The sequence below is a fragment of the Triturus cristatus genome, chromosome 2_2 (genome assembly GCF_964204655.1).
Source record: "Triturus cristatus chromosome 2_2, aTriCri1.1, whole genome shotgun sequence".
Classification (NCBI taxonomy): domain Eukaryota; kingdom Metazoa; phylum Chordata; class Amphibia; order Caudata; family Salamandridae; genus Triturus; species Triturus cristatus.
Window position 1 is genome coordinate 998,098,391 of NC_140582.1, and position 24,487 is coordinate 998,122,877.

At 48.1% G+C, this 24,487-nt stretch overlaps 1 protein-coding gene across 2 annotated transcripts in view; it reads left to right on the plus strand.

Annotated features, from left to right (window-relative positions):
• The window catches only part of NSG1 (neuronal vesicle trafficking associated 1), an 83,845-nt gene extending 70,356 nt beyond the window's left edge, over positions 1-13,489 (plus strand). For both annotated transcript variants that reach the window (XM_085642431.1, XM_085642430.1), the window contains exon 5: positions 13,141-13,489. In XM_085642431.1, the coding sequence (XP_085498557.1) occupies positions 13,141-13,341 (201 nt within the window). In that variant the 3' untranslated portion in view covers positions 13,342-13,489. The remainder of the gene's footprint in view (positions 1-13,140) is intronic.
• Positions 13,490-24,487: the final 10,998 nt, after the last annotated feature.

The following is a 24,487-nucleotide window of genomic DNA, read 5'->3' on the forward strand; positions in this document are numbered from 1 at the left end:
TTTTTGAATTATATTTATCTCCCAGCTCTTGTGCTCACCAAAGGTGTAAATGAGAACACCTCACATTTAGTGTCCCAAAGGTATTTCTCTTGACCAGTGAAGAAAACCAACGTACACCCACCTGGCTGTTCTGATTGTATGTTTGGACAGATGTATGAATCAAAAGGGAGAAAGAGGAGAATTATTAGAGTAATCTCACAAACTCACCAAGGCCATAACAACCCTCATAGTAAGATAAGATATCCCAGAAACTTCAAATCAAATTATATGTGTCAAAACTGCAGATCCTGCACCTGAGAAACACATTGGGGCTATGATAGGGGCACTCAGCCACAATTTCATAGTAGCATGCTTCATCAAAGGACACCTCTCCCTTAGAGATAATACTTTTGGGTAGGCTCAACCAGAGATCTAGAAGCTCTTGATACTGTAGGAAAAAAAGAGTAATAATTACAATTATCTAGGATGTCATCTCAGTTGACTACTTTTTTACTAGTCAACCTGATAAGGTTAAAAACAGAAAGTAGAGTACGAGTATTGTGTAGGATGCTCTAGGCTATCTAAATCCTGTGCGTAACAGATCTGGTCTATATATTATGGCAACATGTAACGCTTTAATGGGGCAGGCTTCCTTCGTCAGGACCAAATATTCTTAAATAATATATACTGAATCATATTGTGATTCATAGTTTGATATTAAAACATAAACATGCACACACTCATGCAGCCTTACACCAGCAGTAATACCAGCAGGAACACACGCTGGTCGCCTAAAAGCAGGATATAACAGAGCATTAGGTAAGTAATTGATCATGGTACATTTTGTTTAGGCAATCTATTTGTGAAGCAGATTATTATGAAAAGCCTTTTGCCGTTCAAAGACTTTAGTCGATCTCCAAGGATTATGAAGGCACACATACAATATCATATTTAGACCCATCCAATCAAAATTCATAGATACTGTACAAATTAAAAACCTCAAAAGTACTCACTTTATACTCATGGACCCGCTATAATTAATATAATACTTAATGGAAGTTCCCAAATTCTCCCAACCACGAGTTGCCAGACCAGTGTGATTATTGAAGGAGCTGTACTTACAACACTTACGGTCAGCGTACAGTTATGAGAACACAGTAGCTACATAGTGTCTTCATGCAACAAATGCCAGTAAATTGCTTTTAAACACAAGTAAAATACAGAATTTTAAATCAATAAAAGTGCAATCACAAAAGCACAAATGAGTATAAAATGTGAAATTCATAGTGACTCAATTATTAGGGACTATAGTAGCATATAATACAAAATATGAGAAGTAAATCCCGCACCAGGCCCTCCCACATCATTAACCTAATAATTGCTGGTCAGTAGCATGAATACATTTTGAGTGCCAAATCCAAGCGCCCATAAGAAATCTTGAAACTTCAAAAACCACCAACCTAGAGCCATCAGTCCTTAAGATCCTAAAGGCCTCCATATTCTTTCTGATCCCCTAGGTCCTACACAGGGGCGATAGCCAGTTTTTCTTCTGATGGTCATAGGCAGAGCAGAAGAACAAGATGTGGGGGACAGTCTCTGAGCATCCTCTACACGCTGGACACTCGTCACCCTTATTTGGTATGTCAGCTCACTTTGTGCAGAATACTCAGGTGGGAAGGGACTGGTACCTAAACTGCAGGAACAGTTTCCGAGGTAGTTTTAAAAGCCATTTTAGAGACAGAATTGGATTCCTCTGGCCATGGTAGTTTGTAAGCACCTGGGTAGCCAAAGATCCCTAAAGGTTTCCCTAATAGCTTCTAGAGCGGGCGAGTTCTAGAGTGTATGACAATAAAGCAAAGGCCTGGACTTGGCCTTCCAGGAGATCTGTCTAATTGCCAAATCAATAAACAGTGGACTCAGGGGCTTACTTGGGGGGGCAAAAAGGGAACTCATAAAACAGTTTTCTACCAATGTTAGCATGTTACAGTTTGCATGGCCCAAAAACTCAGAGCAATACAAAGCGGCACCAGGAGCCTTTACATTATATATCTCAATTGCTGGGGGGACTCTCTTTGAGCAGGTTTTACTAAAACTCTTTGTCAATCGTGACGTATAATGTAGCAGTGAGCATTGGGATTTTTGGACCTGCATAGACCAGTCTAGGTTTCATGAAAGCCATATCCCTAGATAGTTAGTCAAAGTGGGAATCCTGTTCTATGGGGTCATTCTTAGCCTACAGTTTACAATCATAACCTTTACTCTTTGTGGGATTAAAGGTCATAAACTTTGTTTTTGGTGTTATTGAGCTCCAACCCTCACTTAATAGAAAATTTTATAAAATCGTTCAATCAATCAATCAATCAATCAATCAAAGCATTTGTAGAGCGCACTACTCACCCGTAGGGTCTCAAGGCGCTTGGGGGGGGGGGGGGTGCCGTTACTGCTCGAACAGCCAGGTCTTCAGCTTCTTCCTGAAGGAGAGGTGGTCCTGGGTCAGGCGCAGGTCGGTCGGGAGGGAGTTCCAGGTCTTGGCGGCCAGGTAGGAGAAGGACCTCCCTCCTTTTGTCGCTCTTCGGATGCGCGGGACGGCGGCGAGGGCGTGGCTGGCTGATCGGAGGTGGCGTTTGGGAGCGTAGAAGTTGATTCGGTTGTTGAGGTAGATCGGGCCTTGGTCGTGGAGGGCTTTGTGTGCGTGGGTGAAGAGACGGAAGGTGATTCTTTTGTTGATGGGGAGCCAATGCAGGTCCCTCAGGTGTCCGGAGATGTGGCAGTTACGTGGGATGTCGAGGATGAGTCTGGCTGAGGTGTTCTGGATCCGCTGGAGTCTCTTCTGGAGCTTGGCGGTGGTACCGGCGTAGAGGGCGTTGCCGTAGTCCAGTCGGCTGGTGACGAGGGCCTGGGTGACGGTCTTCCTGGTCTCGGTGGGGATCCACCAGAAGATCTTCCGTAGCATGCGTAGGATGTTGAAGCATGCCGAGGAGACGGCGTTGACTTGCCTGGTCATGGAGAGGGAGGAGTCCAGGATGAAGCCAAGGTTGCGTGCGTGGTCCGTCGGTTTGGGTGCGGTGCCCAGGGCGGGGGGCCACCAGGAGTCGTCCCAGGCGGAGGGCGAGGGGCCCAGGATGAGGACCTCCGTGTTGTCTGAGTTCAGTTTCAGGCGGCTGGTCGTCATCCACTCGGCTACGTCTTTCATCCCTTCGTGCAGATCGGCTCTGGCGGCGGCGGGGTCGTTGGTCAGGGAGAGGATCAGCTGGGTGTCGTCGGCGTAGGAGATTATGTTGAGGTTGTGTTGGCGTGCGATGGCCGCGAGGGGGCTCATGTAGACGTTGAAGAGGGTGGGGCTCAGCGAGGATCCTTGAGGGACGCCGCAGATGACTTTGGTGGCCTCTGACTTGTACGGTGGTAGGCGGACTCTCTGTGTCCTTCCGTCGAGGAAGGAGATGATCCAATCCAGAGCCTTCTCCTGGATTCTGACGTTGCTGAGGCGCTGTACTAGGGTGCGGTGGCAGACCGTGTCGAATGCCGCGGAGAGGTCTAGGAGGATGAGGGCCGCAGTGTCTCCGTTGTCCATCAGGGCTCTGATGTCGTCGGTGGCAGCGATGAGGGCGGTCTCGGAGCTGTGGTTGGCTCGGAAGCCAGACTGTGAGGGGTCGAGGGATCCATTTGTCTCGAGGAAGGCGGCCAGCTGCTTGTTGACGGTCTTCTCGATGACTTTGGCTGGAAACGGGAGGAGCGAGATGGGGTGGTAATTCTTGAGTTCGGTGGGGTCCGCAGTGGGTTTCTTGAGTAGAGCGCTGAGTTCTGCGTGCTTCCAGCTCTCGGGGAAGGTGGCGGTGTCGAAGGAGGTGTTGATTATGTCCCGCAGGTGGGGTGCGATGACAGCGTCTGCCTTGTTGAAGACGTGGTGAGGGCAGGGGTCGGTCGGAGATCCGGAGTGGACGGAATTCATCATGTGGACGGTGTCTTCGGTGCTGATCGTAGTCCAGGCGCGGAGGGTGGTGGTGGGCGGCGTTGCTGTGGTCGTGGCGTGTGTCGGATGAATGCTGAAGCTGTTGTGTATGTCTGCGATCTTGTTGTGGAAGTAGGAGGCGAGGGAGTTGCAGAGGTCTTGCGATGGGGTGATGTCGTTGTTTCCTGCGCTGGGGTTGGAGAGCTCTTGCACGATGTTAAAGAGTTCTTTGCAGTTGTGTGCATTGTTGTCCAGCCGGTCTTTGAATGCAGTTTTCTTGGCGGCGCGGATCAGTTGGTGGTGCTTCCGGGTGGCGAGCTTGAGGGTGGACATGTTGTCCGGTGTTGGTTCCCTTCTCCAGACTTTCTTGAGGGCTCGGCAGTTCTTCTTGGAGCTCTTGAGTTCGTCGGTGAACCATGGGGCCTTCTTGCTGCCAGGTCTGCTGGGCGGGGTCCTCAGAGGGGCGAGTTCGTCCGCGCAGTTGCTGATCCACTTCGTGAGGTTTTCGGCGGCCTGGCTGGGGTTCGCTGAGCTGGCAGGAGGGTGCTGGCGCAGGGAGGCGGCGAGCTGGTCAGCTGTGATCTTGTTCCAGCTTCTACGGGCAACCTGAGGCTGGTGGTGGTGGGTCGCCGTTCTTTTGAAGGTGAAGTGGACACAGCTGTGGTCCGTCCAGTGAAGTTCTGTGGCGTGGCTGAAGGCGATGTCTGTGCTGGATGAGAAGACGGCGTCGAGTGTGTGTCCGGAGGGGAGGGCATGCGGGCTGACGAAGTCGGCGATATCCTCGCTGAATTGGGTGCGTGGTCCCGGGGGTCGGTAGATCAGGGTGCCTCTGAGGGTGGTCTTCGGGTCGGTGTGGATCTGGAAGTGCAGGTGTTCGGCGGTGGTTAGGGAGTTGTCGGTGCTGGTCGTGATACGGATGGTGTTCCTGTGGATGATGGCGATGCCTCCTCCCATCTGGTTGGCGGTGCGGTCCCTCCGGGTGATCTTGTAGCCCTCAGGGATGGCGATGTCGGGCGCTGAAGAGCCGTTCATCCAGGTCTCTGTGAGGAAGGCAACGTCCGGGGCTGTGGTGTCGAGGAGGTTCCAGAGTTCGATGGCGTGTCTGTGGACGGAGCGGGTGTTGAGGAGGATGCACTTGAGGTGGTTGCTGCTGGTGTTCGGCTTGCCAGGTGCTGGTGGCGGGCAGGTCCGGATGCAGGTGAACTTGCAGGTGAGGCAGCTGAAGGGTCCGTGGGTGCGTCTCGGGGTGGCTTGGTGGCATCCCGGGGTTCGGCCGGTGTTGAGTGCGATGAGGGTGGCGGCGTCGTACGTCTGGCGGGTGGGCTGGGGTCCTCGGGGGCCAGGGGTACGGGTGCTGGGCGCGGGCCAGGCACGGACGGGCGCAGATGGGCTTACCTTTGGCGCACCTTCGGCGCACAATCGGCGCGCCCGCTGCACGTCAACGCTGCGCGTTTGCACGGTCGCCATATATGGCGAAGTGCGCGGGGGGGCGGAGCAGCTGGGAGGTGGGAGCGGGTAGGGTACAGAAGGAAAAAAGGGGCGGGGTCAGCGGTGGTTGCGGGAAGCGGGGAGCGGGGAGGGAAGACGGAGGGCAGCTACACGGACCGCAGACAGAGAGACAGGCAATACAGAAGTAAAACTGCACAATTTACAGCAAATACAACAAATCTACCAACGATGACACCAGGGAGAGAGCGGCGAGCACGGACCACGCCGCTCGAAGGAGGGGGCGTGGTCACGCGGCAGCCGGGCAGCGAGGCAGTTAGGCAGGGAGGCACACGCGGCAGCTGGTGGCCGTGCGGCGCGGGGGTGTCCTAGAACTAGGTCACACTCACCTGCGTCGCACGGTCACCATATATGGGCAAGTGCGCGGGGGGGGCGGAGCAGCTGGGAGGCGGGAGCGGGGAGGGTACAGAAGGAAAAAAGGGGCGGGGTCAGCGGTGGTGGCGGGAAGCGGGGAGCGGGGAGGGAAGACGGAGGGCAGCTACACGGACCGCAGACAGAGAGACAGACAATACAGAAGTAAAACTGCACAATTTACAGCAAATACAACAAATCTACCAACGATGACACCAGGGAGAGAGCGGCGAGCACGGACCACGCCGCTCGAAGGAGGGGGCTTGGTCACGCGGCAGCCGGGCAGCGAGGCAGTTAGGCAGGGAGGCACACGTGGCAGCTGGTGGCCGTGCGGCGCGGGGGTGTCCTAGAACTAGGTCACACTCACCTGCGTCGCACGGTCGCCATATATGGCCAAATGCGCGGGGGGGCGGAGCAGCTGGGAGGCGGGAGCGGGGAGGGTACAGAAGGAAAAAAGGGGCGGGGTCAGCGGTGGTGGCGGGAAGCGGGGAGCGGGGAGGGAAGACGGAGGGCAGCTACACGGACCGCAGACAGAGAGACAGGCAATACAGAAGTAAAACTGCACAATTTACAGCAAATACAACAAATCTACCAACGATGACACCAGGGAGAGAGCGGCGAGCACGGACCACGCCGCTCGAAGGAGGGGGCGTGGTCACGCGGCAGCCGGGCAGCGAGGTAGTTAGGCAGGGAGGCACACGCGGCAGCTGGTGGCCGTGCGGCGCGGGGGTGTCCTAGAACTAGGTCACACTCACCTGCATCGCACGGTCGCCATATATGGCCAAGTGCGCGGGGGGTGGAGCAGCTGGGAGGCGGGAGCAGGGAGGGTACAGAAGGAAAAAAGGGGCGGGGTCAGCGGTGGTGGCGGGAAGCGGGGAGCGTGGAGGGAAGACGGAGGGCAGCTACACAGACCGCAGACAGAGAGACAGGCAATACAGAAGTAAAACTGCACAATTTACAGCAAATACAACAAATCTACCAACGATGACACCAGGGAGAGAGCGGCGAGCACGGACCACGCCGCTCGAAGGAGGGGGCGTGGTCACGCGGCAGCCAGGCAGCGAGGCAGTTAGGCAGGGAGGCACACGCGGCAGCTGGTGGCCGTGCGGCGCGGGAGTGTCCTAGAACTAGGTCACACTCACCTGCGTCGCACGGTCGCCATATATGGCCCAGTGCGCGGGGGGGCGGAGCAGCTGGGAGGCGGGAGCGGGTAGGGTACAGAAGGAAAAAAGGAGCGGGGTCAGCGGTTGTGGCGGGAAGCGGGGAGCGGGGAGGGAAGACGGAGGGCAGCTACACGGACCGCAGACAGAGAGACAGGCAATACAGAAGTAAAACTGCACAATTTACATCAAATACAACAAATCTACCAACGATGACACCAGGGAGAGAGCAGCGAGCACGGACCACGCCGCTCGAAGGAGGGGGCGTGGTCACGCGGCAGCCGGGCAGCGAGGCAGTTAGGCAGGGAGGCACACGCGGCAGCTGGTGGCCGTGCGGCGCGGGGGTGTCCTAGAACTAGGTCACACTCACCTGCGTCGCACGGTCGCCATATATGGCCAAGTGTGCGGGGGGGCGGAGCAGCTGGGAGGCGGGAGCGGGGAGGGTACAGAAGGAAAAAAGGGGCGGGGTCAGCGGTGGTGGCGGGAAGCGGGGAGCGGGGAGGGAAGACGGAGGGCAGCTACACGGACCGCAGACAGAGAGACAGGCAATACAGAAGTAAAACTGCACAATTTACAGCAAATACAACAAATCTACCAACGATGACACCAGGGAGAGAGCGGCGAGCACGGACCACGCCGCTCGAAGGAGGGGGCGTGGTCACGCAGCAGCCGGGCAGCGAGGCAGTTAGGCAGGGAGGCACACGCGGCAGCTGGTGGCCGTGCGGCGCGGGGGTGTCCTAGAACTAGGTCAACTAGGTCAGAAGCTGTTGCAAGCCTCCGAGCGAATTCGAGATCAGCAGAGCGGGCACTTTCTTACCTGCCACTTTAGGTGAGTCACAGCCATCCCTGTCAAGCCTGATCACTACATCATTTATATACAGTAAAAACAATGTGGGAGCCAGGACACAACCCTGCCTCACCACTGCAATATCGTTATAAGATCGGTGAGTTGCCCCAGCATCCCCCACCTAACCCTTGCATTGTTGTTTCATGCAACTGGCCAAGTATAGCCAGTAGTTTTTGTAGGCCTTCCATTTTGTCCAAGGCTAGCCAAAGCATTGCCCTAGGGATGAGGTTGAAGGCTGCACTCAAGTCAACAAAGGTGGCAAGGAGTCGACTCCTGTTGACTGCTGCAGTCTTCCAATAAAGACAATTAAATTGGAAGATCTGATTGATCGTGCTAGTGCCACTTCTGTAACGCGCCCGGAATTCGGTTATTACATTGTTGTCCTCAATCCAGTCCCAAAGGTGAACCAGGACTTGCCTACAGAAGATCTTTTGTGAGGCATTGACCAAACTATTCGGGTTGATAGTTGCCTGGGGTATTATGCTGTCCGTTCTTGTGGATTGGAATAATCTTGCCAGGTGGTAGAAATCTTTGTCCCTCTTAAAATGGAATTTGAGAGATGATTCATGTATGGACCCCAGACTTCCTTGATCGGGGCCTGTAGCTTTGGCTTGGGGACTGGACCTAAGTGCCTCAACTGTCTCTCCAACAGTGAAAGCCAGACTGTTTTGTTTTCTTAGCCTGAATGTCCTACACAGGATCAATACCCACCTCAGTATCATCATCACTGCGGGAATATAGGTTACTAAAATGAAGAACCCAATCGTGAGGCTGCACAAAGTATTCTACTGTCTTTTTAGCCATATTGTCCCTTGTTGCAAGGATATTCCAAAACCTTGTGTTATCCTTGGTACTTATAGTACGGGATAGCTCATCCCAAAGAGTATTTTCATAGGTACTCTTGGCGGTTGACAGTTCTTTTTTGTAGTTTGCCCTACTCAGAAGAAGCTGGAACCGATCTTTGGATTAAGCTGCTACCAAGAGCCCTGTTTTGGCCACCCTGCAAGCTTTTGTGTACCATGGAGCTGCCTTCTGCTTTGTGGGGGTGCGCTTGCTGACCTGGGATAGTAGCTCTCTTATGAAGGTAAACAACGCATCTTCGGTCTTTTCCGTGATCAAGCATCTCTCCTCCGGGATCAGGCTATTTAAAATCTTTACCTGATTTATTGCTTTGTTCGTCACTAGCCCCAAGACCTTAGGGAACTTGTCAAACCATCCACACCTGATAGCTTTCCCATTGCTTGTGATCTTCAAGTCCCCAACTTGGGCGTTGCTTTGACTAGGAGGCGATTTGGCTAGGGTGCTCAACAGCAACAAACTAAGGGCAGTATGGTTGCTGTCATCTCTTTCAACCACCTTTATATTATACACAAATGACCATTAAAATTATGTCTGCCATCTGACAAAGTTTTCCATTTGCCACTTTAAGATCAAATTTTAGGGTTTGAGCAAGTAGTTGAGCTGCCTTCGGTGACCATCTCACTAGGGAAAGGTCCAAAGGGGGACTAGTCCATTTTGCATTCTGCTCAGCAATTAGATTTGCGTCCAAGGACACAAGAGGTTCAAAGGGGGAGTTTAGATCACCCGCAACTATAAAATCCCCGTTACCCCTATAATCTGAGAGGAAATCCTCTATAGTACGTATCCCTTTGGTTTCCTTTTTCTGGCTACCAACCCAATTATACACGTTGAGTAGCACCAGGGAAGAGTCACTATGAAAGTTCACCCTTACAATCAATACATCCATGGAATCAACTGGTAGGACTCTTATTGAATATTGAGCATTGCAGTGCTACCTTTACCCATATCACCAGTCCCCTTCCAGGGACGCCTCCTTGGGGACTGGGACGCATGAACACACTAAGAGGAGTACTCATTTCTAAAGACTGATGTAGTGCTCCAAGTCTCCTGAAAAAGGCAAATGTTGTGCATGTTGATAAACAACCCCTATCTACCTCCCGCCATGTTCCAAGACAGGATTTTAATTTGCTCCTTGGAGCACTCCTGTGTTACCTGAGTGACAAGGGGACAAACTCTCCTCCAAAGTACTAGGCCTGACTGAAGCAACAAGAGTGGAATTAATAGATCTTAGGCATTCTGCATTTAATCTTTCCCTAGGTATTGGAGGACTCAATCTGACCCTGGCCTTTGTTAGTGTGCATTTGTGCCCAATGGACTGGCTAACTGCGAATACACCCCAGGTGGCAGATTTGACCAGTCAGTCCACATCACCCAGCTTGCTTAGGCATTGGGAACCCTGGGGTAAGGATCTTAACTCACACAGGGAAGCTACAGCACCTTGATATTTGATCTGAATTTGTGTGTTGGGACAACTAATCCTACGAGCATCCATGGATGGGAGTTTGTCAACCAATCCCTGGTTCTTCAGGACCACTCTCACCAGATCACAGGGGTTATCCAGGGTCTCAATTTTCTCCTCTCTCATTATATCACTCCTTACAACTGAACTGCACTTCTCTGTGTTCCTGAGTCAATAGATGACTTTATTGTTTATGGAGTCTGGGTATTTCCTGCCACCCTGAGTAACTTTAGGTACTTGGGGAAGGAAAATCTGGCCCTGATTTTGGGATGATGAACTAAGAGGCTTTGCCTAGACGCCTTTCGGCACCATCCCGCTCCCTTGATATTGGAAAGAGTAAGGCTACTTGCCATCCCCCCTTGACACCCCACCATTTAGGTGTGTATTCCTTAGGCTATCCCAGTCTTTGTCACAGCTGTCCATCCATCCATTGTGCGGCCTACCTTCTGGGAAGACCATTTGTAAATATGGTGCCTCTGCTGGTCCTCTTATAATGAGGGACTATAAAGGGGGGGGTCTGTCTGAGCCAACGGGCCCTCGGGTGGGTGGGGAATGAGGGGACTTGTGGATTTAGCTACCTAGGCTACAGGAGGGGGAGGAGGAGCAGGAGGAGGAGGAGGAAGAGGAGGAGGAGGAGGAGGCGGCTAGCCTAGTGCTTTCCCTTCTTGAACTTTGATAACTGGCCTTAGGTCACAAACTTCATCCCTCAACCCCACAATCACCTCCATCATTGTATCTATCCTTATGGATACACAGGGGTCGTAAGCATGATCACCAGTTAGCCCCTCTGCTTCCCACTCTCACCCTCACCCTGTTAATTTAGGACAGCAAACCTATTTTCACAAGTTCCCTCAGAATTAACCAAGTTCAGGGCATTGTGTCCAGTGTTCTGGACAACAATACATGTGTTGGTATTTGAAATGGATCTTGGAACAGATCTAAAGGGGGTGGATACAGCATTCTTGAGCTTAGTGAATATATCTGAAACCCTCTTCTTTAATATTTTCTTCTTTGTAGGGCAGAGATGAGGTTTGAGGGAGACAGTCAGATCAGAATCAGTGGCGGGCTTTAACATCACATCTACTTCCTCCAAAAAACCATCAATGTCCATAACGCAATTTTCGCCCTCTGATTTGGGACCTTTTTTAGCGATAGGGGGTGGACATTGACCGCATCTGCTGCTTTCCTTGTACCCATTTGGTGTTGTGCAGGTAGGATGCAAGTAAAAGCAGGCAGGGGAAGCAAAAATGCACTTGAATGCTGGTACAAAACCTCCTAAACCAACAAGAATGGACTTGTTTGGTGAACAATTAACTTAACAGTACCTTTCAAATGAAGTGACAGAAGGGTGGCCCAGCCTAGCCTCCTCCGGACTCCAACGGGCATGGAAGGCCCAAACCTTGGCCTGGGCTTTGCCTGGCCCTGGGCCGCTTGTGTCTAGCAATATGGGATTGCAGGTAGCGCTTTTAGCATGATGCTGAGGCCTGGCCTCCTTCAAGGACCAATTGGCAGTGGCACCTTCCAGTGCAGGGCAAGGTGGAGGATGGAGTCCCCTAAAGTCAGCGTGGTCGCGGGGGGCCACAAATCCCCCTTCCTTTTGAGCCAATGTCCTGTGCTGCGGGAATGCAGGGAGCGCTTTAAGTTCGATCCCATGGCCCCGCCCCCTTCAAGGACCAATTGGCTCATGGCACAGGGCACGGTGGGGGATGGAGTCCACTGAAGTCAGCATGGTCACAGAGGGCTACAAACCCCTCTTCCTGCTGATCAGATGTGTTGTGAAAAGCACTGCACACACGTGTCAGGGATTATCGTGTATCATGCCCCTTGGATAGTGCATGGGTTGTACTGAGAACTACAAACAATTAAAAGCATACAAACAAGCTGTAGTTATTTTGCTCAAGTTTTTAAATAATCACTCTGCATGGGGGTAAAGTAAGCCCTATACGGAGCACTGGGGGAACCATCTCTGTAGTCAAACCTTTGTTAAGAGGTCTTGCAAGATCTCTGGTTGAGCCCACCCAGAAGTATCATCTCTCAGGGTAAGGCGAGCTATGATGAAGCAGGCTACAATGAAATCGTGGGTGAAGACCCCTTTATAACCTCAAAGGGTTGCCCAGGTGCAGGATCTACATTTTTTATGCATATAGTTTGTTTTGGCGTTTCTGGGTTTCCTTACCATAGTTTGATGGTTGTTTGGATAGATGAGCATCCTGAGCGATTGGAAGGATTAAAAAAATATTCTTTCTTCCTTGGTTGGAAAACTGTGCTACTTTTGTCATAATGATCACACAATATAATAGTTGCAGATGTTTCTGGATTACACCCTAGAATGATATACTCCGTGGCAACATCCTTATACTGATCTGAGATGTTTCAATCACCTTGTATGCAGCAGGGTTCAGTCTCAGTGTTTTCTGTCCACTGGGATTGCTGCTGCATTGTTGCTGTATTCGGATGCTGGCAGTCATTGAGCAGACCCATTGCTTCCGAGACAGCAAAGAGAGAGAGAGAGAGAGAGAGAGAGAGAGAGAGAGAAATCGGAAGTTGCAGGGTTGGACATTTGTGTTAGATGCAGAGATCCCTTTTGACTTTCCTCCCAGTGCGTCTGGTCTTTTTCATCCATTTCACTGCTATGCCAGATGGTCAGTGGTTGTGCTTGGATCCGTTGCCCTTCTTTTTGTTAGCAGTTACTTAGGTTAGTCCTGGGTGGGGTGGGGGTGGGAGGGGGTAGTCTGTGGGTTCTTGCTGGAAGCTCATGAGGTTCCTAAGTGTGTTAGCTCACTCCTCCCCTTAACCTTTGTATGTAAACAAGATACAAATTAAATGAGGCTCACCTTCTGGAAATCTGATACTTTTGTGTAAATATCCGCATATGGCTAGGTCTGTACATGTGTGCATTTGACCCTGATTGTTAGCCAGCAAACATGCCCAGATTCATCTGAAAGACGTCCTAGTCATGTTCCGTCTGTACCTTCTTGTGCTCATGAATTGCATTAGTAACAGCATACTTATGCTCATTTTTTTCCAGAACAACCGGTGCATCCCAGCCGGGTTAGAAAGCTATTATTCGGAACAAGACTCCAGTGCTCGAGGGAAGTTTTACACCGTTATAAACCACTACAACCTGGCCAAGCAAACCATTACCCGCTCCGTGTCCCCCTGGATGACGGTCCTGTCTGAAGAAAAACTCACAGAGCAGGAAACGGAAGCTTCTCAGAAAACCGCTTAGGAGGGGGTGATATGTGCTGACTTTAGAAGTGTCACGTGACGGTAACCAAGAGACTTCCTTCAGCAGGAACCTGACTTGAAATGTGCTTAACGATAAAATAGGTTCCTTGTATTTATGGTAAAATCGCTTCTGTTCGCTGATACGTCTGTGCAAATGCAGGTAATTTATGAGTATAAAACTGGGTGCATATCAGAAAATACCGTATATTAGACCTCGGTTAGAGCAGATTCCAAACGTCAGAGGAACTAATTTAGATTTTTCGAGGATGAGTGGCAGGCGTGGTGTCCATTGTTAGACTCTTTATCGGACTACTACAGATTGTCAGTGTTTTAGGACCTGGAATATGCTACGTTATTTTGATTTCCTATCATTAAATTATTGTTAGCAGCCAGTGGGCTGTAGTGCAAAGTGATTCTTTTAGCCATGCCTATTGTATTGCGATCTCTCACTTAGTGATAGGCAGTTAACTTTTTCAGTCTGTTGCAAGTAGCGGTTAGACTGTACCTTCTATACATTTGAATCTATGAATCCCCACAACCAGGTGTAAAGAATAAACAATATTTGCTGAAAGAAAGAAAACCAGTGTCAGAGGCTATATATTTTTAAATGTAACTCCTTTGCTCATGTTCACACTCTAATAAATAATATTAAAGCTCATTAGCCCTCATTTTGAGCAGACCAGTCACTTGAGATATTATGCAATATTTACCATAAAGTGGATTTGGGTGGGATAAGAACCAAAACCCACATGTTATTCCCCAAAACATCTAATTGGTTGGTATTTATTGCACCCAATACATTCGGACGAGTCAGAACAACACCATGTACCAGGTCGACTCATAATGAAGGCGTTTGTGTCCAGGCATGCTCAATCGACCCTAAATATTTCCGAGCAAACTTGCACTACATTTCCACTGTGGCTTAAAAATTTCCACTATGAACATGCACAGAAATACAAAGTAGGTAGACACAGCTGATACAAATCTCTGTAAAATATGATTGTGTGAGAAATCCACTTTGACATGCATGATGACTGATGAGTTGAAGAATCATCACGTTTATGGATATAATAAAAAGAAAGAGCAATTATGAATTCTTATAACCATGTTATGTCTATAGATATTCAGATCAATATTCATTGACTCCTCCTTTATACACTTTTAATTTAATCCAATTGACCGTTTATTTAGGAACTGTGAATGAGGTGGTAAAGGCTGTCTGTGTAATATAGAAATAGTATATCAAAAACAAAAAGCAAACCTGCTGTTGAAAAGGAGGAGAAATGAATTAGTGCAGACTCCTCGCCATCAAGAACATTTCATGAAATGATATGATCTTAACATGTGTTGCTATGTAGATACACATGCTCTGCATACACCTGCAATCTAGTGTTGGGCTTGGATATTTCAACTTTTTATCATTGAAGAAAGTCTTTCAAATCACAGGATTCATCATGACTCCATCCTTAGTTGGCAATGTGCATGGCCACGAACTCCATGTTAGTTTGTTTTGTTCTGCCTTTGGGTTCAGATGTATACCAACGAGGCTCTGAGTCTCAACATGTCCACCATGTTTCTTTGGGCCCGCACAGTTAATTTTGACACCCAGAATTGGGAACAATCTTTGTCACCTTTGCACTTCTTTTGATGACACTATCTGGAGGCTGACACCCACTGATGGAGCCATGAATGCCATGGAGCTTCCAAACTGGAATGCACTCAGTGGCATGTGAAGAAACCCATGGATAGACGACCACAGGCTTTGTAACCCCTGCCTCCCCCCACCTCGACAATGCTTTGTGTGAAGCTTGCTTCACTTTCTGGTAGAAGAAAACTCTTCATACAACAGGGAGAGGTATTGGGTGTGCTCGAAATGCACCATCATTTCCCTGCCCCTACAGCTGTCCCCCAGCCCAGAGGTTGTCTTTTCCAGCGGCTTTAACCTGAAGGAAAAAAAAGGAGGCTCCCTCGACATCCAAGACCAGCAGCCCTCCATTGATCTCCTCCAGGGTCGTAAGTATGGTCAACTCCTACACCCACTCCAAATCTCCCAAGAAGCCTCATGCTGTACATGTTAAATGCACTCTCCTGTTATACATTGACAGGACAAAGCCCTTCAGAAGGACCAATCACCTATTTGTAGCCTTTGAGAAAATTGCTGGAGGTATAGTCAAGTGCATCCAAACCTGCTACCATAAAGTTAAAATAGCCCTCTCTGTTACCCACAGGGTGCACTCTACACACAAGAAGGCAGCTACTGTGACCTGCCTTGGTAACATTCCAATGGCTGACTTATGTAAGGCAGTCACTTGGTCAACCTCACACTCTTTTACTAATCACTATTGTGTTGGTATGTTTGCCCTCCTGCAGGACCTGGTTGGCCACACAGTCTTAAAAACGTTATTTGAGACATCTGCATCATCCACAAACTAGCCTTGACTTCTAGGGGGTACTGCTTTACAGTCTCTGCAGAACATGTGTATCTTCAGCAACACATGATATGATCAGAAAATGTTACTTACCCTGTGAGCATCTGTTCTTAGAATGTAGTGCTGTAGAATCACATTCCCTCACCCTCCTCTCCGGGAGTGTGTGACTCTTCTTGCAGATCTTTCAATTTATTATTGAACTTACTTCCACAGTACACATGGGGCACCATACTGCATTCACTCTTGCCCATTGTGTGGAAAATATTCTAACATAAAGTCAGTGCCCATTCACATTGTCTAATGCGGGAGGAGTATCCGTGTATCCTGTGACTCAAAATCCTTTCTTTGAAGAAAAACAAGGTGCAAACATACACGACCAACACTAGATGGCAGGAGTTTGCAGCAGATGTGAATCTACAGCACTACATGCTACAAAAATTTGTTTACAGGGTAAGTAATATTTTCCCTATTATTTATTATCTGGGGCAGGTGCTCATAATGTTGTGCATTGAAGTTATTTATATTTACATTAAACATGCTCATGTATTTTCTGTTTTGCTGAACTTTTGTAAGAGAGTTTTCTCATTCATGTATTAAGTGGTATTATTCTAATGAGTATAAGAAGTTCATTTTTTGTTATATGAATAATAAAGAAGCTAAACATTATAGATGTGCTTATTAGCTGGAAAGCGCAACTCTGAGCATCCCTATTCTTGGTAATTTATATTTGTCTTCGGCTAGAAATAAACACATTAAGGTCCATGCAATAGAAAAATGTCAGAGCATTAAATGGAAATCACCTTTGCACTTCATCTTCTGAAATCTCATCTGAGACACTACCATAGTTTTACACTGCTATGTCATTTTGTAGTGTGAGAGTGCATACAAAAGCAATAAATATGTGCCAAAACCTTTTTTCTTGTTTTTGCATTCTCACATATTTGCGGTGTTTTTTATTTGAGTAGGTATGTACTTTATTCAATGTAAATTAAGACCTGTCATTTTTTCCACCATAAAAATAAAGAACTGTATGGATGAGGTGTTGTATACGTTTTGTGGATACATGTTTTTACTTTTCCTAACTAATTGAGATAAGCAGTGAAAAAGCAACATATAGTAATATATTTGCGTGTAACAATGCTAAGGGCCTTATTCCAAAGGACCACTGTACTCATGGTGACGGTCTGACCACCGCCACACTGCGTGCCCTCCCACAGTATTTTGAGTGGGGTGGTCAGACTGCCACGAGACCGCTGGCTCCGCCAGGATCAAAGATCACTTTGTGCAGGCAGTCTGGAAATGGGTAGTAATATGCTGGCGGTGTTGCTGCGAGCATACTATCAGTTGCCTGTCCACCACCCGTTTTATGGCAGTGAGCCCGCCATGAAAAGATTGGCAGAGAGGCAACTAAGGGGGCCCTAAAGAGCTCCCTGCTGCTCTTGTGCCTGGGAGTGGATGCCGCAGTGCACATGTTGTGCCCCCCCTGTAATTGCACCACGGTTCCTGCACGGTGTGGCATGTACTGTGGCGGGCTGCATTTTAGGTTCTCCAATTAGTCTACCAGCCTACCACCACGAGACTGCTGCAGCACCACCCGCCTGCCGGTGATACTGCTCTGAATCTGGCGGGCAGGCGCACCACGGCCCTGGCGGCCCTCCTGTGGACGGAGTAGTGGCGGTGCTGCATAAGGACCGGTAAAGTTATAATACATCCCTAAAATTGATCTCTGACCAAAAATTATTGGATTTTTGTTAAGGAAAAAGGCAGGAAGGATAACCTTTCTAAACCTAAACTAGGATAGCGTGCTGTGCTGCATTTGCTAATCTACAACATGTAAATATAATGTGCATTTCCCAACCAAATGATTGCTTGAGTGTACATTGCATAATAAAATGGTAAAGGTATCCTTTTCTTGTACCAAGTCTCATGTCAGAGTGTTTTAAGCGTGTTTCTAAAGCCAGGCAGAATTTTAAAAGCTTATCTAGCATTGTGGTGTACCAAAGTAAGGATGAGTGTGGATCAGCCATGTGTTGAAATGCCAACAGAATCATTGCTTCGTATGTTTTGGATTCATTGCCACTTTCTTTTTACAGGGAGCACACCACCTCAAAAAGAGGGAAACACATAAAACAAATCCATGAAATCTACTACCACCATTTTCCTGAACACAACATTTTATTTTACTTACTTGGAGTAAACTGAGGAAGAAAAAGTCTCTTTTAAGGTTTTTACACAAATGTTAGCTATACCGGGAATAATCAGGACTGGAAGAAGAATGGGAGGAGCTCACCTTAGCAGTCAATGTGCACTGTGTGGAAAGTGACTGGATTCAAGCAAGATGATTTGACTGAAGCCTGATAGTCTGTCTTGTATGATTGGCCAATGTATGATCAGTCTCTGGGTACCCCTCTGTCATTCAGCAGTTTAGAATGGGCAAAAAAATGTGATATACTGCTTGGAAAATGGGGATGCAACTTGGTGTGTACACCTTTTAGTAAATGTTCCATCCTCATAAAACTCTTCACGTCCACTCTCAATGTCGACACATGGCTCAAAACTGAGGGTGCAGTAAATAGTACAAACAGGGATACAGGGGAAGCAGATATCACAGACGAACTGGGTGGCAGGATGTAGTAATTTCACTGGACACAGTAAAGGTAATAACCAAGTTCCTTTTATTCTGTAAAGAGAATACCCCTTTGCTCATTCCCAAGCCAGGCACAGCAAACAACTGCCTTTGTACACTTCACACCACCCTAATCCCATGGTGTCATAGCGACTTCACATGGCAAACATTCTATCAGCCCAGGGGCTGAGCAGTGCAGAGCTCAGAAGATAATAACAAACTACACACTATAACACACCCCTTTCCTCCACAGAACAACTCTATGACACATAACATATATCCATTTTGCTCAATTGCAGTCCTTGACACCAACCCCAACAGTCACACAACACGCACAACATAACAAAAAACAGGATACTACAAGCACCTACAAATAAACACCAACAAATTAACAAATACATTTTCACAGACACAAGGCATAAAAATTGCACTCCCAAGACAAAATTCCTTAGAACTCACAACACTACTGATGGCCAGGATCAACCACAGAGATAATCCCACAGATAACCAGGTGGTCCCCTTAACCTCACTGTCCTTGCAACTGACAGGCCCACATCACCATTACCTGCACAAACCAGTTCACTGTTATCCTCACCTCTCTCAAACTCACAATCATTCCTAAGTAACTATCCAGAGCTTTTGTGTTCCACTCCAGGGGATCATTTCAAGGTGCCCCCTCTAATACAATGCAACCCTTCTCAGGTTCCACGTTTGACAATTCTCCAACCTGACCCATTTACTTCCCACCTCCAACATTTTAAATAGGCCACGAAATCGGGACAAGCCTCTACCAACTCCTTCATGTTTGACTTTCACCCAATCCCCTTATTAATGAGCCTATATTGTTCGGCCGGTGACACCCCCACAGCCACCTTGCAGCTATCTACCATCCGCATCCAAGCGGAAACCAAATTTGTACCAGGCTGTCTCCCCCACATCATTTCAAAATATGTTTTACCTGTGCTAGCATTTACCTGGATGCGATGAACCCACAGCATCTTTTTAATTGCAACCTGAATTGCTAATCCTGCACTCTATGGCACCGCCACAGTTACCTTCACCAGCCTGTTGACCCTTTCCATCAAACCGGTACTTTGTGGATTGTACAAGAACATACACACGTGCTTAACACCCAGATTATCCAGAAATAACCTAATTTCCAATGAGGTGAGTTGGGTACCTTTGTTTGCAAGTAAGACTGTAGGGATACTTTCCCTTCTGAAGACTTCACCTAAGGCAGCTATTGTGGATCCAATGCTGATGGACATCATAAAAACAACCTCAAACCATCTGGATTTGGTGTCCACTAAGGTTGCGGCCAGCTTTTCTTGATCAGGTAGGTAAACAAAAAGATCAAAGAAATACAAACATATCTTCTCACAGAACTCTTGCACTTCAGCTACATGTTGTTCCTGAGGAGAGACCCCTATGCCCTTTCTCGAATGCTACTCTGATTCTTTACAAACACCACAGTCCGGCACCCACTTTTTCTCCTGGGCATCCATGAGTGTCCACAAACCTTTTTCTCTCAGCCCGTTAGGCGTGAATGTCTGACCCAGATGACCCTCATGTGCTAAATGTACCAACATTGGTCGCACTAAACCAGGGGGCACACATTTACTACCTCTCATAACAATGCCCTAACCTTGCAAAGATAACTCCTCCATGACCTTGTGGAAAGGCCTGACCATCACAGGCAAGGTGATATCCCTCCTCATACCTCCTTTGACCAACTCAGTTACTGCCTTCAGTGAGCTATCACTCACAATAGCCCCCATCCACTCAATCTTGGAGACACAACTCTCCAACCCCTCAGTGGCATCCATCACACTAGCCACCAACTCCTCTGTGTATAAGTCTCCTACTTCTGCAGCTTTATCGTGTAGTCTCAACAAACAATCAGCCACATTGTTCTTCCATTCTGGAATGCATTACACTTGACAATCAAAGTCCTGCAACCTCACAGCCAACCTGGACAATCTGCCTGAGCATTTCTTTGTCCCCCCCCCCCCGACTCAGAACCTTGTGTACAGGCTTGTGATGTGTCCTCATGACTAGTTTGCTTCCCCAGATAAAGGTGAAATATATGATGTAGCCCAAGCCATGGCCAATGCCTTCCACTTTATGATGGAATAATTCCTCTCAGCCCCCGACAAAGAGCATGAGGCATATGCCATGGTCTTCTCCACTCGCCTATACACCTGCAACAGCACTGCACCAATACCAACTTCTCTGGCATCCACCGTAATAATAGTTTTCAAGCTGGTTTGGAATGGCACAAGGACTCCTGCATTGGCAATGTCATTCTTGATTTTTATGAAAGCAGTTTGCTGTTCCTCACCCCAAGAAAGTTTTCTCCCTTTCCTCAACAGCACTCTCTACGTTGTGGTCTTGTGGGCGAAGTCATGGACAAACTTAGAGTAATACTCTACCAAGTCCATGAAAGATCTTAGTTTGTGTTTGTCATTGGGTACCTCTGCATTCACTATCGCATCTACTAAATCAATTTTGTGCTTCACTCCTTCTCTGGTTATCAAATATCCTAGGTACTCCACCTCCTGCAATAAAAACGTACACTTTTCCCTTTGCAATGTTAACCCTGCCTTACCAACCCGAGATGACACTTCACCGAGAACCCTGTTATGTATATAAATGCATTTTCCAAACACCAAAATGTCGTCTTGAAAAAACGCAACATTTGGAACTTAAGGCAACAAATTCAAAATATTTAGTTGGAAAACACTTGTCGCAGAACATAGGCCAAAAGGCAGTTTCTTAAATTGAAAAGAGCTTTCTGATGCTATAAACGCAGTAAAGTGCCTGGAATCTGGGTGAAGTTGCATCTGGTGATATGCACTTCTCAGGTCTAATTCTGAAATGTATTTACCCCGTTTCAACATCAGGATCAGTTAATTGATATTCAAGAGGGGAAACAAGATCATCACTACATTTTTATTAAGGCTACATAAGTGCACACAGAACCTCAGAGAATCATCTGATTTCTTCATGATTCCACTGGTGAAAGCCTTTCAGTGGCCTCCACAGCCTCTATAACATCCTCCTTGATCTTTTACTGCAGTATGTTCTTTACTTGCCAGGTGCTTCATTGGCCCTGCATTTTTCTTGACTTTAATTTCATGCCTGTACTGCTTAGCGATCCCCACCCTGTTCTCAAATACGTCATCATGTTGTTTCAAAATCTTGTCCAAGTCTTTGTCATCCACTACCATCACCTGGTTGTCTGCTCTGGGGCAGACCACTATATGCAAACCATATTGGTGTGTCCACCCAAGGATGGGTGGCCCCTCAGTCTCCACATACACCTACTCTTTGGTTCATCATGCCCCCAAACTTGATGACCACAGTAATGTATACTACCACCCCAGTGCTTGCTCCTTGATAACCTTTTAAGACCACACTGGTGGTTTGCAACAACTCCTTCGGCCACACCATGTCATACAGCTGATTATGGTGTATAATGACCCAGAATCCTCTATCAAGGATGTCGCTTCACCATTTCTGGTAAAGTCAGCCTTTGGGTGTGTTTTGCACTTCAACTCTTTGCTCTCTTCCTCAGGTTCATTGTCTATGACCAGTACTCTGTGTTCCGAGTCATCATCCTCCACAGATTCAATCTTCTTGATATAGGCTTGACACATCCGTGCAAAGTGCCCTTTGTTTCGGCACTTATAACAGTCCTTGCCTACTGCAAAGGAGTCTTTTGAATCTTCCAAGTTATATGTCCTTCGGCTTCTGTAACACACTATGAGACCAGCCTTTTACGGGATAACCCATTGTGCCTCACATTCTCCCACCAGTAGTTTTGCTGCTATTCAAAATGGTGGCAAATGACGTCTTCCTCACTATATTGACCGAAAACAGAATCATCTTTTACCTCTGCCACCTCAAAAGCTAATTTGTTACCTCGTCATTTCTCGTCATTTCTCTTATACATCTCTCTAATTCCTCAACAACTTTAGCTATTGCTATAGAATCTTTTAAAGAGGGATTGCTGGCCACCCATAATCGTTCTTGCATTATATTGCTGCTGCAATGTATGATTAACTAATCTCTAATGAACTTTTTAGTCATTTGAACGAATTGACTCTTGGCAGCTAGTTCACGTAACCTGACCACAAAATCATCCAGTGACTCTGCTGGACACTGAGGTTGAGTATAAAACGTATGTTATCTCATAATATTGGCAGTGTTGGCAAAACTCATTTGGAGTCATAATTTGGCCTCCTGGGGGCATATGTATCAAACTCCCGTTTAGCGAATCCCAATTTGCGATTAGCAAATTGAGATTCGCAAAACGGGATGTAAAAAATAAATCGCAAATATTTTGCGATTTCTTAAAAATCGCAAAATATTCTCAGAAACCCCATTTGTGATTTCTTAATAGCGAAATTCGCTAATTAAGAAATCGCAAAAACGGGAATCTGCAATCCAGGTGCAGCCTGATGACATCACAAACAGGAAACTGGAGTGATTTCCTGCACCTGCTCACCTGAACCACACCCAGAGGCTGCTTGGAGAGTGTGAGGAAGCCTCCCAGGAGAGAGCAACCAGCAATGGCTTCCCACAAACAACAGGAGGGCAAGGATGCAAAGAAGAGGAAGAGGAAGCATAAGTTCTCAGAAAAGGAGCAGGAGGTCCTCATTGAGGTGATGGTGTGCAGCCATGAGCTCCTTTTTGGCAAGAAGGCACTGCGTGTCCCAGAGGTGAGGAAAAGGAAAATTTGGCTGGACATCCAAAATAAGGTGAATGCAGTGGGGGTGACCAATCATACCATTGAAGAACTGCGCAAGCGGTGGTACGACATGCGCCAGAGGTCGAAGGAGAGGGTGGCAGCCAGACTGAAGGACGCAAATCAGACTGGAGGAGGACCATCCACAGCAGAAGAGCCAACACCCCACGAGGAGCTTGTGGAGTCAACTCTCCTGCCTGAGAGCGTTAGTGGTGTGGCTGACAGAGACAGCTCCGACCCTGCATCCAGCAGCCAAGGTAAGATGCATGCAAAATCAATCTGTACTCATCCCCATCCCATGCACACTTCCCCAAATGCGCATAGTAACCTCCCAAAATGTCATTCCAGTCCAAGTCTTACAGCACACCCAGCAATGCATCATGGGACTCGTAGTACTATGTCTGACAGTGTGTCCATGAGACAAAGGAAATTTAATGCAACATGTGGGTTGGGGATAAGTGAATGATACAGTGTCAGAGGTTAGCCAAAACAAACTGTAGGAACTTTATTGATTGCCAAATGCAGACAAAGACACAAACTCATGTAGTCCCCTTTACATCCACAGCACAATCCAGAGCACGGGAAGACAGCGCAGAGGGAGAGGAGCCTGCACAGCCTGAGGAAACCAGTGAAGAGACTGAGCGGAATCCAATCCAGCGCAGGAAGCGTGCACATGTGCCCCCACTGCCTCCATTTGAGGACGAATTACCTGCCACAGGGGATGACAGTGACAGGAGAGAGGGGAGTCAGGGTGTGTCACACATGCCCATTCAGGACACAGAAAGGCCAAGGAGTAGACCACAGGACACACGCAGGTCAAGGCCCAGGAGCAGCACTGCGACTGAAGCCGAAGGATCCGTCTTCTCAGGCCTGGAACATAGCATGCTGCAGGAACAGCGCCTGCAAAGCAAAGCACTGAGGTCAATCAATAGGCAGCTATGCCGTATACACAAGGACCAGAAGAACATGGGGGAGGGCGTCATGGTCATGGCAGGGGCGATCCGTGAGCTATGTGACACTTTGAGGCACAACCAAGCCGCCAGTGATAGGGCTGGCCGACGTGCCAATGCACGCCTCAACAACTATACAAAGGCCGTGAACCGCCTCTGCACCACCACCAGCACCCTCACACGCAGAAGCGTCACTATGCAGGTCGAAATGGCACACTGCTGCCAGGATATAGCCCGAGGACTTGCACAGGTAACCACTGCTGTGGAGCAGCTGCAGACGGCCAACGCAGGTGGCAGCACACTCATGGCCTCTGCCGAGAGTGAAGACACCTCCAGTAGGAGCAGCATCACTCCTACATTGCCAGGGGACAGACGACGCAGTGCCAGACAGG